The following is a 16,522-nucleotide window of genomic DNA, read 5'->3' on the forward strand; positions in this document are numbered from 1 at the left end:
GGCCGCCTCGCCGATGGCTCCGGTGGCTCCGTCCGGCCCCGTCACCCGCGCTCACGCCGGCATTCATTGTCCGAGTCTCCGGTACTCGCGTGACGAGTACGTCCTCGCCGCCTCCGCTGTGGAGCCGTCGCCCATTCCTGCGTCCGCTCGCGCCGCCCTCCGTGATCCTCACTGGCTTGCGGCGATGCAGAAAGAGTTCGACGCTCTTCAACGGAACCGCACCTGGACCCTGGTTCCCCGGCCTCCTCGCGCCAACGTCATCACAGGCAAGTGGGTCTTTCGCCATAAGACCCGCTCAGACGGTTCACTTGAGCGCTACAAGGCTCGCTGGGTGGTCCGCGGTTTCCGTCAGCGTGCTGGAGTTGACTTCACGGAGACGTTTGCCCCGGTTGTCAAACCGGGCACGATCCGCACTGTCCTCCAGCTCGCAGTCTCCCGCGGCTGGCCTGTTCACCAGATGGATGTCTCCAACGCCTTTCTCCACGGCCATCTTGGGGAGCAGGTGTTTTGTGAGCAACCCACCGGCTTCGTCGACGCTTCACTTCCCGGCCATGTGTGCCTGCTGTCTCGCTCTCTTTATGGGCTCAAGCAGGCACCCCGAGCCTGGTACCAGCGGATCGCCGGGTTTCTTCAGACACTGGGCTTCAGCGTCACTCGCTCGGACGCCTCACTGTTTGTTTATCGCCACGGTGACACGACTGCATATTTGCTGCTTTACGTCGACGACATCATCCTGACAGCCTCCTCCGCAGCCGTTCTTCAGCAGATTACTCTCCGGCTGCGTGACGAGTTTGCTATCAAGGACCTGGGTGCTCTACATTATTTCCTTGGCATTGAGGTCGTTCGGCGTCCGGACGGTTTCTTTCTTCATCAGCAGAAGTATGCACATGAGCTTCTTGAGCGTGCTGGCATGCTCAACTGCCATCCTGTTGCTACTCCTGTGGACACGAAGGCCAAGGTCTCTGCTATTGAGGGTTCGCTTGCGTCGGATGCTCCTTTCTACCGGTCTATTGTTGGCGCTCTACAGTACTTGACTCTCACCAGACCGGATCTTCAGTATGCTGTACAGCAGGTGTGTCTCCACATGCACGCCCCTCGTGACTCTCATTGGACTCTCGTGAAGCGGATCCTTCGCTACATCCGCGGCACGATGTCCCTCGGGTTGACACTTACGGCGTCCACTTCTCTGGAGATGGTGGCTTACTCCGATGCAGACTGGGTCGGCTGCCCCGATACTCGTCGGTCCACCTCTGGCTATTGCGTCTACCTTGGTCCTTCCCTCGTCTCGTGGTCGTCCAAGCGACAACCCACGGTTTCGCGCTCTAGCGCGGAGGCTGAGTACCGAGCTGTGGCTAACGCTGTCGCCGAGTGCACCTGGCTTCGACAGTTACTTCAGGAGCTACATCACGATGTCTCCCAGGCTACGGTTGTCTACTGTGACAACGTCTCTGCGGTGTACCTCTCCGCCAACCCCGTTCATCATTGCCGGACTAAACACATCGAGCTGGACATTCACTTTGTGCGCGAGCAGGTGGCTCTTGGACGCATGCGGGTTCTCCATGCGCCGACCGCTCAGCAGTTCGCCGATGTGATGACGAAGGGACTGCCGACCTCTACCTTTGAGGAGTTCCGTTCCAGTCTCTGCGTCACTGGCGCCGCTTCGACTGCGGGGGGGTGTTGAGTATATTGTGTACGTGTATATGTGTGTGTAGGACCCACCTCCTGTTTCCTTGTATAGTTGAGGTCGTGGCCCACCTCTGTACTTATATATACGTGCCTGGTGCACCGATCAATACATCGAGATTGCACAGCCCATAACTTGTCCTTCTACACAAAAGAAGCAGGCAGTTCAGGCTGTCATGCTGCTCTTTCCTGGATATGGTGAGGGCTGGCGTTGTGGCCACGCCGGTCACCTACATCACGGTGCTGTCAGCATGCGGCAAAGGCAACGACGTCCTGCTCGGAATGCAGCTGCACAAGCGCGTCATTGAGAGTGGGGTGTTGCCTGACCTCAAGGTGGAGAATGCGCTCGTTGATATGTATGCCGAGTGTGGAGAGATGGAAGCAGCTTGGGATTTGTTTGACAGCATGCAGGTGAGGAACATTGTGTCGTGGACATCGGTGATCTATGGGTGTGTAAGACTAGGCCAGGTTGATCGAGCCAGAGTACTCTTTGATCGTATGCCTGAGAGGGACACCGTCTCATGGACTGCAATGATTGATGGTTATGTACAAGCTGGCCAGTTCCGAGAGGCATTGGAGATGTTTCGTGAGATGCAACTTAGCAAGGTGAGGGCAGACGAGTTCACCATGGTCAGCATAGTCACGGCATGCGCGCAGCTTGGTGCTTTAGAGACAGGGGAGTGGGCTAGACTTTACATGAACAGACATGGGATCAAGATGGATACTTTTGTCGGGAATGCGCTCATAGACATGTATTCAAAGTGTGGGAGCATCGGGAGGGCAATGGACGTGTTCAATGAGATGCACAGTAGAGATAAATTTACTTGGACCGCTGTTATACTTGGTCTTGCAGTGAATGGCCATGGTGAGGAGGTTATCGATATGTTTGACAGGATGCTTAGGGTGTTTGAAGTTCCAGACGAGGTGACCTTCATTGGCGTTCTCACTGCATGTACTCATTCTGGTTTGATTGACAAAGGACGAGACTTCTTTCTCAGCATGACTGGGACCTACAGGATTGCTCCTAATGTGATGCACTATGGATGCATAATCGACCTCCTTGGGCGAGCTGGAAAACTAAGAGAAGCATTGGAGACAATAGGTAAAATGCCCATGAAACCCAACTCTGCAATTTGGGGGACCCTGCTGGCAGCTTGTAGGGTCCATGGTAACTCAGAGATGGGTGAATTGGCAGCAGAACGTCTCCTTGAGTTGGATCCTGAGAACAGCATGGCTTACGTCCTTTTGTCCAATCTGTATGCAAAATCGAATAGATGGGGAGATGTTCGGTGGCTTAGGCAATTAATGATGGAGAAAGGAATCAAGAAAGAGCCTGGTTGCAGTCTTGTTGAAATGAACGGCACAATTCACGAATTTGTAGCTGGCGATAGATCTCATCCTATGAGTGAAGAAATCTATTCTAAATTGGACAAGGTACTCACGGATTTGAAGAATGATGGGTATGTACCTGATGTAACCGAGGTCTTTGTTCAAGTCACAAAAGAAGAAAAACAAAAAGTTCTTTATTGGCACAGCGAAAAGTTGGCTGTCGCTTTTGCATTACTCGTATCAAAATCCAGCGTGACAATAAGGATCGTGAAAAACTTGAGGATGTGTTTGGATTGCCACAATGCAATTAAGTTGATCACCAAGTTATATATGAGAGAGATTGTTGTGAGAGACAGGACACGCTTCCAACATTTTAGACATGGACTGTGCTCTTGTAAGGACTATTGGTAACCCATCATGCATCGATGATGTAAAACAAGGCAATATCAGTTGTCCTAAAGTCACTCAATGATTAACAAGCATTTTTCATTTCAAATGATGCACTGGCTGCAAATCTGTACTTCTGAGGACGAAGTGATAATTATGACAGTATTCTCACACCAATGGAGGCCATACATGTGAAGTTCTCATTTGGGATCATCCCCAAACATCTTGGTCTAATCTTCTCTGTTGCTGAATGATGATTGTTATATTGACAGTTTGGCACTACTTCTATTAAAAGAAAGGTGAGTTATTGCATGTCATGCAATCTGTATTCTTTTTGTTGGTTAGATACTAGTAGGTTTTGCTCTGCTCCTCTGAGTAATTTGTTGTTCTTAGACTGTTATTTGAGAGGGGTTCCAATTCAATTCTTATATTTTATTAGTCCAAAGGAATTTGTCTGGTCTTCTCAATTTTCTTTCACCAACATGTTATACATGATTCACTGGCTCTGCAGAAAGTTTCAGTGGGGAAATTCTTTGAGTAACATTATTTAACTTCTGGCCTGAAGCTGATGATCATTGTGCAACAGCGTTCTGCCATTCACTTGGTAGCAAATCTGGGTGTTTGCTGAAGCTTTACTGTTTGGTGCTTAGTGAAACCAGGTTCGTTCTATTTCCACCAATCTGCAGCTTTCATATGTTCAATCCCGTTGCCTAGTTGGTAGTTGAATTTGTAATGAACTCAAAACATTGACCTGCTTTGATTGTAGAATATTTCACCATTCTTGTTCATAGTTGCTCAGTAAATCTTGAAACATTTTGTGGAACAGCCTCTCTATTTAGACGCTCAGTATAAGTTATTCACACATCTTTGTGCCCACAGCTGTTAGATACCTCCGTATCAAAGTATAGGACGTTTTTGCAGTTCACATTGAAGTGCAAAAACGTCTTATATTTTGGTACGGAGGGAGTAAATACATACTTTTATCCGAAAAAAATATTTAGAAGGTTAAAGTGCATATTTAGAAGGAATGTGGCACCTGAAGTAATTGCTTTCCTCATTAATCTTGAGTTTGGCCCTCCCCAAACCTTTTTTTAGGATTAGGATGGGAGAGATCCTTGAAACTTAATGTTCGCCACACTAAGTCAAACATAAGCTTCTAATTTCTTGTGCACTTTATGCTGGTTCTAATTCCTTCTTTTCTTTCGATTATTCACCTTGAATTACCTCTTGTTTTCAGTGTCAGTTTTGACTGTGTGCATACATTTTATTTTATTTTTTGCCCTTTTCCAACTCTTATTAACTCTGATGAGCTAGTGGGAAACAAAGGGAAGGGAGAACATAACATCTGGAAAATCAGACTGTGTGTAACATTATATTGACTGCCAGGGAACCTGTGTAACAGTATGGATAATCGATATTGCTGTCAACTCATTTGGACCATGCCTAATCTCTAAACAATTAGGCCACCACCAGTGACCCTGATACAAGCTACTGGTTATTTGGAAAATAAATTTCTTTATTAAGTTTACACCATGTGCATCAACCACATGCATTCGTCTTGTTTCCCATTTCTTGAATCAGTAGCTTTATGTTGTTATATGAAGAACCTTCCTCATCGAAAGCCCTCCTTGCCTTGATGGCACAGTCTTTTGCTCTCACCCGGAACTGCTCTTGAGCTTTCCCCTCATCCATCAGGGCGTACACTGCTCTCTCCACATCATTTCTTGTAACCATAGCCTCTTTGTGTTCATGCCCCCACCGTGTAACTCCTTCCACTCCAACCTCCACCCCAATGTTCAGCACATCCACCACCAACTTCTCGTTTGAAAACTGCTCCGCGAAGTGTGGCCATGTGATCATGGGCACACCAGCACAGATGCTCTCTATTGTTGAGTTCCACCCACAGTGTGTCATGAATCCTCCAATGGCTTGGTGCCACAGGATCATCACCTGTGGTGCCCAGCCCCTTATGATCCTCGAAGCCATCTGAGAGCCATTCCTCAACTTCTGGAAACTTATCTCCCGCTTTGATCACCCAAATGAATGGTTTCTTGGTGGCTTCAAGTCCCAGGCCGAGCTCAATAAGTTGCTGAGGTGCAGTGCAGGTGAGGCTGCCAAAGCTGACAAAGATCACTGAGCCTGGCTTCATTGAATCAAGCCACTGCAAGCACTCTGCCTCATCTATTGGCGCCTTGTTTCCTCTTGCGGCGATTGTGCTGCTGTTTTGGTGGCAGAGGCACATTGGCCCGACCGTCCATACTTTCTTCCTTGTCACCTGCTCAAAGGATTCGATATGCAATGTCTCCAGCTCTTTGAAGCTGTTAAGGACCACGCCATCGCATCTCAGCTCCTCTTGATAGATCTTCTCACGAATTTGCTCCATACCTGGAATGGGAATGCCTCCAGGGCATTTAGCCTTTTCCAACTCCAGTGGTGTAGGGAACCCTGGGATCGTAATGAGCTCATTCTCATCTGTGACGTGTTTCAATAAGTTGTCGCGGCAAATGATGTAACTGCAAGATGGCAATAGTTGTTAAAATTGCATAAAAATGCAGGCTTAAACGTCAACAAACTGCAATTGATCTGCAAAACTAAAGATGGTAATAGCACAGCTAATTTGCCCGGTACAAAATTAACTACTGACGGGATTTCCCTCTTATGAGTTATGATTGTACCTGACAAGGGACGAGAAGCCACAGAAGCCTCTAAAGGTGAGCCTCGGGATACCAAGCTCTCTTGCGACATCACCGGTCCACCAATGCATCGTGTCAGATATGATGCAGCTCGGAGGCGGCAGCTGCTGCTCACTGAGGTGTGCTTTGAGCGGCTCCCGAAGCGCGGCGCATGCCTCCAAGAAGTTCGACAGCAGATCCTTGGATTGGATCATGTCTATGTTCTCGCACCCGTCCGGTAGGCCAAACTTGGCTGCCGGGAAATGGAGCTCCACGAGCCGGACCGCCAGGCCTGTCTCCTCCATGTGGGCGGCAAAGCTCGCCAACCTGGACGCGTTCACTGGCGTGGTGATGAAGGTGACCTGCGCGCCGTGCTCGGCCAGCAGGCTCGCCATGTCGGTCATGGGGATGATGTGACCCTGCGCCATCATCGGGACCAGCACGAAGTGCACCCTTGCGGAGCCGCTCTGGCCATCGCCGGACATGGCTGAATCGGCTTTGTCAGCGAAGTTGGTGGAGTCAGTCAAGCTGGGAGGAAGCAACACTATCGCCCGGCAAGATGCATGCCACGATCTGTTGGAAGCAACGCAATGGGATGGTAACCGTGGTGTATAAATAGCATCTGGTACTGGCGGAAAATGCTTTGGGCTGTATTTCTCGGTTATTTCGTATATTTGCTGTTATAAATGCTCAATCTGTCGTATAACACCGATGATTTGATCATATATTTGCTGTTATAAATGTTCAATCTTTCGTATCGCACCAATCTATAACTATATCTACACCTACTAATTCATATCTATTACTGTATCTATATACCTAATCTATACCTATCTCTATAAATAAATAAATAAAGGGGCTATAAAAGGGCTATCGCTTCTTCCTGTGCGTCACGAAAATTACCCCAAAATTGCAAAATATTACCCACTAATGCTACCTAAGTGATAAAAAAGTTTCACATAGGGGAACTCTCCCGATTGGACCGGCCCATGCAATAGGGACCTCCTATATTATGCTCTGCATGCTGGGAGAAGACACAGCGCGCCCGATTGGGCCGACCCATGTCTGGGCTGCCTGTTTTTCGAATTTCGTTTACTAGTATTTATTTATTGTTTTTTTCTACTTTAAATAATGAGACTTAAAAAAGTTCCTGAAAATGTTCGCGATTTTATAAAAAAATTATTTGCTTATTCAAATGTTTGGGAAATCAAAAAATGTTCATGATTTTTAGAAGTTTGTGTATTCAAAAATGTTAATGAAATTGAAAAAAAATCGCCAATTCAAAAAATGTTTATGAATGAAAAAATATCCTAAAAATTCAAAAATTGTCGTGACTTACAAAATAGCTTATTCATTCATAAAATGTTTGCTAATTCAAAAAAATGTTCGTTAAATCAAAAAAATATTCATGAAATTCAAAAATTGTTCCACCAATTTCCGAAACAATGTTCCCCCATTCTAGAAATATTTGCCGTTTCAAGATTGTTTTTAAATGTTCACAATTTAAGAAGTGGTTGCAAATAGTATAAAATATACATGAATTCAATAAATGTTCTTGGTTAGAAAATGTTGAAAAAAATGTAAAATTGTTCATGAATTTGAAAAATATTCACAATTTCAAATATATTCATGAGTTTAGAAAAAGTATTCATGATTTCACGAAATTGAGAGTGATAGTGTATTTCGGTGATGCAGCAAAATTTGATCATGGTTAGTAGAGATTATGAATTTTTTTCTCTCGTTATAACGCACAGGCCATTTTGCTAGTCTATACCTAATACTAAAAGTGCTATTGTTTCTGGCGGATTCACCCTTAAAGTTGCCAATAGTTACCCACTGGAAACGATTCATTTCACTAGATAGACCGTTTTCTTTGGGTTATATATAGTGTGATCCCTAACTTCTCACATCCACATAGCTAGCTCAGTGGCTAACACCTCACTCAACAACCCAGGAGACCTTTCTTTTTCTTTTTTCACTTCTCTTTTCGGTGCAAATTCAAATGCTTTTTAAAATATTCATATCTTTCAAATCCTAACTCCAAAACTAACATGTTATATATGAAAATCCCTCAAAAAAATGTGTAGATTTCAAATATGCTATTATCTTGCATGTTAATCATTTGTAGAATTAAGTTGATGGTGAAACCTTAATTAATACCTTCTCTATATGAGGTATTTTGGAAGATCCTATTTACATATGTTTTATACCCCATTTTTTCTTGTGTGTACAAGGGGGCGATTTTTTCTCCCATTGCAATGCCCGGCATGTTTGCTAGTAATAATAAATAGGAAATTGTGGTACATCACGAAAATTGCCCTCAATGTTGCAAAATATTACCACCAACATCATCTATAAGTGATAAAAAGACGTTTCACACAGAAGAATCCTCCACCTGGGCCGGCTCATGAAGTAGGAACCTCATATACTGCACCCTGCGCACTGGGAGAAGATGTAGTGCGCCCGTTTGGGCTGGCCCATGTCCATGCCGCCTGTTTTTATTTTTATTTTTTCATTTTTCTTTTTGTTTCGTTTTTTGTACTTTAAATAATTTGGGACTTTTAAAAGTTCCAAAAATAAATAATTTGGTGACATGGACGACATCACCAAAGAATGCATGATATGGCAAGAAGAGACATCTTGAAGAGGAGGATGCTAGTGGCGGCCGGTGAGTGTTTTGGTGCCGGTGATGTTTTCCCATCAGGAGTTGGAACCAGTGCCGTTGATGCTTTCAGTGCGCATGCCGATGCTTTCGGTACCGGAGTTGAAACAAGTGCTGGTGATGGACTCGAAGGCGGCGATGGCATCAATGGTGGTGGTGCGGAGTGAAGATCATGACGATGGGTGAAAAGCGACCAAGATGATGATGGATGTGGCCGTTGCTTTTGCATGAAGTCCTTTTGCGTTTGTCGTAGAAAACTATGCTTTTATTTGCGCGCGAACTATGTTTTATTCTTCGAATTTGAACTCAATCGTCGGAATTGCTGTCAAATTGGCTAATCTGGGGTTTTCGCTAACTGTAACGAGTTTTGTGGATCGGCGTTTTACAGGGTTTGCTAGAAATGCTCTAATTAGCATATCCAGTATATTCTTTAAACATGTTTACGTGCCAATCTGTTTTCTTAGTACCCATCTTATTAACTTCTGGATGAAAAAACCAATGTTCAAGAAAGCGGTAAGCGTAAGCGGAGCGGAAGGCCACAGCTTAGAGCAATGGCCGCTTAAGCATAGCTTAACCGGGATTAAACACTTTTTTAAATAGGCCAGAATTTGGCTGTTTTCAATAATATGCAGAAGAAAACAGGTAACATAGCACATAAGTAACTGCAAATCTGAAATAGAATATAATGTTGAGGTTCAGTGGTTCACGCAGCAAGCAAAAATGCATAATATTGTCTTAGAATGAGCATATAAGATAAATGGTAGTAGCTCAGGCAGCTGCAGCAGCAGCCAGGAGGAGGAGGAGCTGAACTGGTAGTAGTGGATGACCAGGAGGAGGAGGAGGAGATGCCGGTGTCCAGATCCAGTAGCTGCTGAGAAGGAGGAAGAACGCCAGAGGAGCCACAATGCTCTCTTCTTTCCCCTCCTGTAAACCCAGTAACCTAGCCAAACGGGCCTCTTTTGGGCCAGGCCTTATAACCCCCCCCCCCTTTCCCCTCCCGCCTGTGGGCTATTTCAGCTCCGGTCTGACCTTTGGGCCTGCCTTCTTCGCTTCTCTGCCGCTTAAGAATGCGCAGCGAACGCTCAGCCAGCGCTTAGCGCTTAACCGATCGCTAAGTCACGCTTTTTTCCGCTCAACGCTAAAAGTTGCGCCTAGGCCAAAAACAAAGCGTTTAGCTGTCGCTCAGCGCTTAAGCGACGCTTAAAAACGCTTTCTTGAACATTGAAAAAAACCAAAGCCATTTGATGTTAATGATTTTTTAAAATCTCCGATTACCTTGAGCTTGTTTGGCAATATTGCTTGTCTATATCAAAGGACCATAAAGTGAATTTTTGAAAAAAAATAACAAATTTATGGCGCATGCAGTTTTTATAACATTTTTACTATCTTTTTCTGAAAATAGATGGGTGCGACAATGCACGCAATCAGTGATCTAGTACATTTGTAAAATATACTACTTTGTAAAAGAAAATCAGATGGATTCCTAGTACACATATTCTATCCATGCGGGTTGGAGATCTACAAAATCATACACACATATGTAGAATTGAAACCTGAGACCCCGTTTGAAATGGATGTGTTGTTTTGCGCACACTGATATTTAATTAAAGTTTGAGCTAAATATTGGTGGCCACACAAATTTTACACCGATTCCAAACAGCCTCTTATATAGAGAGAAAAAGAAAAAGAAAAACAGAGCGGAAGGCGAGCGAAGTCTTCATTCCCCGCTCGAAGGCCACCGCTATCCCGCGGCCGGAAGGCCACCGCTGCTGTTGGTTGCCGACCCTGCTCGCCGGAGCGCAGCTCCACGTGAGCACGTCCAGCGATAGGTCACTCCGTCGTGATGCGCCGGGACCTCCTCGCTCGCCCGTGTTTTCTAATCTGCTGCCGCTGTCGTTCGTAGACCAGACGTGCTCGGTGCGCCACCCCCCAGTGCAGTCCATCTCGTCGGCTCATCCTTCCTTTCCCTGCTGCGGTAAATCAATCTACCCGCGGTTAACGCGACGATGCCGCGGTAAATCAATCTACCCGCGTTTAACGCGACGACGGCGCGGTGAGGGGTGCGCGGGGAAGGCTGGCACCCGCATTGCTCTGCGCCCGCGGCCTGTTCGACGGAATTCCCAGCCCACGGTGCTGGTTTGGCTGCCAGGGCCGAGGATGCCCTTGCGGGCGTACGTGGGCATGCTGGCACGCGGAGCCAGGCCTGACGCATACACGTTCCCGCCGTTGCTCAAGGCGGTGGCGGCGGAGCGGGGTGCTGGCACGCGGAGACTCTGTCCACGCGCATGTGGTTAAGTTTGGGCTGGAGCTCAACGCCCACGTGGCGAGCTCGCTGGTGCTCATGTACGCTGCCAGGGGCGACGGCGTGATGGCGCGTGCGCTGCTGGACGTGCAGCCTGCCGGAGGTGGCGGCACGCCCGTTGTGTGGAATGCGCTTATGTCCGGCCACAAGAGAAGCAGGCAGTTCAGGTTGTCATGCTGCTCATTCCTGGATATGGTGAGGGCTGGCGTTGTGCCCACGCCGGTCACCTACATCACAGTGCTGTCGGCATGTGGCAAAGGCAACGACGTCCTGCTCGGAATGCAGCTGCACAAGCGCGTCATTGAGAGCGGGGTGTTGCCTGACCTCAAGGTGGAGAATGCGCTTGTTGGTATGTATGCCGAGTGTGGCGAGATGGAAGCAGCTTGGGATTTGTTTGAGGTCATGCAGGTGAGGAACATTGTGTCCTGGACGTCGGTAATCTCTGGGTGTGTAAGACTAGGCCAGGTTGATCGAGCCAGGGTACTCTTTGATCGTATGCCTGAGAGGGACACCGTCTCATGGACTGCGATGATTGATGGTTATGTACAAGCTGGCCAGTTCCGAGAGGCATTGGAGATGTTTCGTGAGATGCAACTTAGCAAGGTGAGGGCAGATGAGTTCACCATGGTCAGCATAGTCACGGCATGCGCGCAGCTTGGTGCTTTAGAGACAGGGGAGTGGGCTAGAATTTACATGAACAGACATGGGATCAAGATGGATACTTTTGTTGGGAATGCGCTCATAGACATGTATTCAAAGTGTGGGAGCATCGAGAGGGCAATGGACGTGTTCAATGAGATGCACAGTGGAGATAAGTTTACTTGGACCGCTATTATACTTGGTCTTGCAGTGAATGGCCATGGTGAGGAGGCTATCAATATGTTTGACAGGATGCTTAGGGCGTTTGAAGCTCCAGACGAGGTGACCTTCATTGGCGTTCTCACTGCCTGTACTCATGCTGGCTTGGTTGACAAAGGACGAGACTTCTTTCTCAGCATGACTGTGACCTACAGGATTGCTCCTAATGTGATGCATTATGGATGCATGATCGACCTCCTTGGGCGAGCTGGGAAACTAAGAGAAGCATTGGAGACAATAGGTAAAATGCCCATGAAACCCAGCTCTGCAATCTGGGGGACCCTGCTGGCAGCTTGTAGGGTCCATGGTAACTCAGAGATAGGTGAATTGGCAGCAGAACGTCTCCTTGAGTTGGATCCAGAGAACAGTATGGCCTACGTCCTTTTGTCCAATCTGTATGCAAAATCTAATAGATGGGGAGATGTCCGGTGGCTTAGGCAGGTAATGATGGAGAAAGGAATCAAGAAAGAGCCTGGTTGCAGTCTTATTGAAATGAATGGCACAATTCACGAATTTGTAGCTGGCGATAGATCTCATCCTATGAGCGAAGAAATCTATTCTAAATTGGACAAGGTACTCACGGATTTGAAGAATGATGGATATGTACCTGATGTAACCGAGGTCTTTGTTCAAGTCACAGAAGAAGAAAAACAAAAAGTTCTTTATTGGCACAGCGAAAAGTTGGCTGTCGCTTTTGCATTACTCGTATCAGAATCCAGTGTGACAATAAGGATCGTGAAAAACTTGAGGATGTGTTTAGACTGCCACAATGCAATTAAATTGATCACCAAGTTATATATGAGAGAGATTGTTGTGAGGGACAGGACACGCTTCCATCATTTTAGACATGGACTCTGTTCTTGTAAGGACTATTGGTAACTCATCATGCATCGATGATGTAAAACAAGTTAATATCAGTTGTCCTAAAGTCTGAGTGATCACTCAGTGATTAACAAGCATTTTTTGTTTCAAATGATGCACTGGTTGCAAATCTGTACTTCAGAAGACGAAGTGATAATTAAGACAATATTCTCACACCAATGGAAGCCATACATGTTAAGTTATCATTTGGGATCATCCCCAAACATCTTGGCCTAATCTTCTCTGTTGCTGAATGATGATTGTTATATTGACAGTTTGGCGCAACATCTATTAAAAGAAAGGTGAGTTATTGCATGCCATGCAATCTGTATTCTTTTGCTGGTTAGATACTAGTAAGTTTTGCTCTGCTCCTCTCGGTAATTTGTTCTTAGACTGTATTTGAGAGAGGTTCCAATGCAATTCTTATATTTATTAGTCCAAAGGAATTTGTCTGGTCTTCTTAATTTTCTTTCACCAACATGTGATACATGAACTTCTGGCCTGAAGCTGATGATCATGGTGCAACAGCGTTCTGCCATTCACTTGGTAGCAAATCTGGGTGTCTGCTGAAGCTTTACTGTTTGGTGCTTAGTGAAACCAGGTTCGTTCTATTTCCACCAATCTGCAGCTTTCATATGTTCAATCCCGTTGCCTAGTTGGTAGTTGAATTTGTAATGAACTCAAAACATTGACCTGCTTTGATTGTAGAATATTTCACCATGCTTGTTCATAGTTGCTCAGTAAATCTTGAAACATTTTGTGGAATAGCCACTCTATTTAGATGCATTTATTTATACCATAGTATAAGTTATTCACACATCTCTGTGCCCACAGTTATTAGATACCTCCGTATCAAAATATAAGACGTTTTTGTAGTTCAAATTGAAGTGCAAAAACGTATTATTTTTTGGTATGGAGGGAGAAAATACATACTTTTATCCGAAAAAATATATTTAGAAGGTTAAAGTGCATATTTAGCAGGAATGTGGCACCTGAAGTAAATGTTTTCTTCATTAATCTTGAGTTGGCCCTCCTCAAACCATTTTTTAGGATTAGGATTGAAGAGATCCTTGAAACTTAATGTTCGTCACACTACTCAGTCAAACATAAGCTTCTAATTTCTTGTGCACTTTATGCTGCTTCTAATTCCTTCTTTTCTTTCGATTATTCACCTCGAATTACCTCGTTCTTTCAGTGTCAGTTTTTGATTGTGTGGATACATTTTATTTTATATTTTGCCCTTTTCCAACTCTTATTAACTCTGATGAGCTAGCGGGAGACAAAGGGAAGGGAGAACATAACATCTGGAAAATCAGACTGTGTGTAACATTATGTTGACTGCCATGGAACCTGTATAACAGTATGGATAATCGATATTGCTGTCAACTCATTTGGACCATGTCTAATCTCTAAACAATTAGGCCACCACCAGTGACCCTGATACAAGCTACTGGTTATTTGGAAAATAAATCTTTTTATTAAGTTTACACCATGTGCATCAACCACATGCATTTGTCTTGTTTCCCATTTCTTGAATCAGTAGCTTTATGTTGTTATATGAAGAACCTTCCTCATCGAAAGCCCTCCTTGCCTTAATGGCACAGTCTCTTGCTCTCACCTGGAACTGCTCTTCAGCTTTCCCCTCATCCATCAGGGCGTACACTGCTCTCTCCACATCATTTCTTGTAACCATAGCCTCTTTGTGTTCATGTCCCCACCGTGTAACTCCTTCCACTCCAACCTCCACCCCAATGTTCAGCACCTCCACCACCAGCTTCTCATTTGAAAACTGCTCGGCAAAGTGCGGCCAAGTGATCATGGGCACGCCTGCACAGATGCCCTCTATTGTTGAGTTCCACCCACAGTGCGTCATAAATCCTCCAACGGCTTGGTGCCACAGGATCATCACCTGTGGCGCCCAGCCCCTTATGATCATGCCTCTGTCTTTGACGCGTTCCTCGAAGCCATCTGAGAGCCATTCCTCAACTTCTGGAAACTTATCTCCCGCTTTGATCACCCAAATGAATGGTTTCTTGGTGGCTTCAAGTCCCAGGCCGAGCTCAATAAGTTGCTGAGGTGCAGTGCAGGCGAGGCTGCCAAAGCTGACAAAGATCACTGAGCCTGGCTTCATTGAATCAAGCCACTGCAAGCACTCTGCCTCATCTATTGGCGCCTTGTTTCCTCTTGCGGCGATTGTGTTGCTGTTTTGGTGGCAGAGGCACATTGGCCCGACCGTCCATACTTTCTTCCTTGTCACCTGCTCAAAAGGATTCGATATACAATGTCTCCAGCTCTTTGAAGCTGTTAAGGACTACGCCATCGCATCTCAGCTCCTCTTGATAGATCTTCTCACGAATTTGCTCCATACCTGGAATGGGAATGCGTCCAGGGCATTTAGCCTTTGCCAACTCCAGTGGTGTAGGGAACCCTGGGATCGTAATGAGCTCATTCTCATCTGTGACGTGTTTCAATAAGTTGTCGTGGCAAATGATGTAACTGCAAGGTGGTAATAGTTGTTAAAATCACATAAAACTGCAGGCTTAAACGTCAACAAACTGCAATTGATCTGCAAAACAAAAGATAGTAATAGCAGTTAATTTGCCCAGTACAAAATTAACTACTCATGGGATTTCCCTTTTATGATTGTACCTGACAAGGGACGAGAAGCCACAGAAGCCACTAAAGGCGAGCCTCGGGATACCAAGCTCTCTTGCGACGTCACCGGTCCACCAATGCATCGTGTCAGATATGATGCAGCTCGGAGGCGACTGCTGCTGCTCACGGAGGTGCGCCTTGAGCGGCTCCCGAAGCGCGGCGCATGCCTCCAAGAAGTTTAACACCAGATCCTTGGATTGGATCATGTCGACGTTCTCACACATGTCCGGTAGGCCAAACTCGGCTGCCGGGAAATGGAGCTCCACGAGCCGGACCGCCAGGCCTGTCTCCTCCACGTGGGCGGCGAAGCTCGCCAGCCTGGACGCGTTCACTGGCGTGGTGATGAAGGTAACCTGCACGCCGTGCTCGGCCAGCAGGCGCGCCATGTCGGTCATGGGAATGATGTGACCCTGCGCCATCATGGGGACCAGCACGAAGTGCGCCCTTGCGGAGCCGCTCTGGCCATGGCCGGACATGGCTAAATTGGCTTTGTCAGCGAAGTTGGTGGAGTCAATCAAGCTGGGAGGAAGCAACACTACCGTCCGGCAAGATGCATGGCACGATCTGTTGGAAGCAACGCAATGGGATGGTAACTGTGGTGTATAAATAGCATCTGGTCCTGGCGGAAAATGCTTTGGGCTGTATTTCTCGGTTATTTCGTATATTTGCTGTTATAAATGCTCGATCTTTCGTATATCACCAATGATCTGATCATGTATTTTCTATTATAAATGTTCAATCTTTCGTATAGCACCAATCTATATCTATATCTATACCTACTACTTCATATCTCTATCTCCATCTCTATTTCTAATTCTATAATTCTAATTCTAATTTCTAATTTCTAATCTAATATTAAAGGGAGGATTTTTTCTCCACCTTTTTTGGTCCAATCAATTGTTTTGTACGTCGCCTTATTTATTTTTCCTTCGTACGTGCCCAGCCCGCCCACACATCGTCCTGTTTTTTCCCTCTCTGTACGCTCCCCGCCAACCTACCTATCATGTTATTTGAGAATGAAGAAGAAGATATCCTTTTATACGGGTTAAACGAATTTTGTTAAAAAAATATTCAATGAAGGAAATGAATTAAATGGAGGAGTAAGTTCCGCCG

The 16,522-nt window shown here is 45.9% G+C and overlaps 2 protein-coding genes and 2 pseudogenes across 2 annotated transcripts in view; 2 read left to right on the forward strand and 2 right to left on the reverse strand.

Moving 5' to 3' along the window:
* The window catches only part of LOC119272015 (putative pentatricopeptide repeat-containing protein At3g15930), an 8,206-nt gene extending 4,432 nt beyond the window's left edge, over nucleotides 1-3,774 (forward strand). The window contains exons 4-6 of the mRNA XM_037553623.1: nucleotides 1,845-3,117; nucleotides 3,672-3,698; nucleotides 3,745-3,774. Of these exons, the coding sequence (XP_037409520.1) occupies nucleotides 1,845-3,117; nucleotides 3,672-3,698; nucleotides 3,745-3,774 (1,330 nt within the window). The remainder of the gene's footprint in view (nucleotides 1-1,844; nucleotides 3,118-3,671; nucleotides 3,699-3,744) is intronic.
* Nucleotides 3,775-4,810: 1,036 nt separating this feature from the next.
* LOC119267352 lies at nucleotides 4,811-6,556 on the reverse strand (annotated as a pseudogene).
* Nucleotides 6,557-11,042: 4,486 nt separating this feature from the next.
* LOC119267351 (pentatricopeptide repeat-containing protein At2g29760, chloroplastic-like) lies at nucleotides 11,043-15,534 on the forward strand. The gene is made up of 3 exons (XM_037548727.1): nucleotides 11,043-13,056; nucleotides 13,262-13,355; nucleotides 15,412-15,534. Exon 1 carries the CDS (start codon nucleotides 11,075-11,077, stop codon nucleotides 12,770-12,772), a length of 1,698 nt encoding a protein of 565 aa, XP_037404624.1. The 5' UTR covers nucleotides 11,043-11,074; the 3' UTR covers nucleotides 12,773-13,056; nucleotides 13,262-13,355; nucleotides 15,412-15,534.
* LOC119267353 lies at nucleotides 13,691-15,885 on the reverse strand (annotated as a pseudogene).
* Nucleotides 15,886-16,522: the final 637 nt, after the last annotated feature.

This window comes from Triticum dicoccoides, chromosome 3A, assembly GCF_002162155.2.
Source record: "Triticum dicoccoides isolate Atlit2015 ecotype Zavitan chromosome 3A, WEW_v2.0, whole genome shotgun sequence".
Classification (NCBI taxonomy): domain Eukaryota; kingdom Viridiplantae; phylum Streptophyta; class Magnoliopsida; order Poales; family Poaceae; genus Triticum; species Triticum dicoccoides.

Excerpts from the sequence above, each read along its gene's own strand:
- LOC119267351 (XM_037548727.1), top strand. The coding sequence starts at position 11,075 with ATGTACGCTGCCAGGGGCGACGGCGTGATGGCGCGTGCGCTGCTGGAC.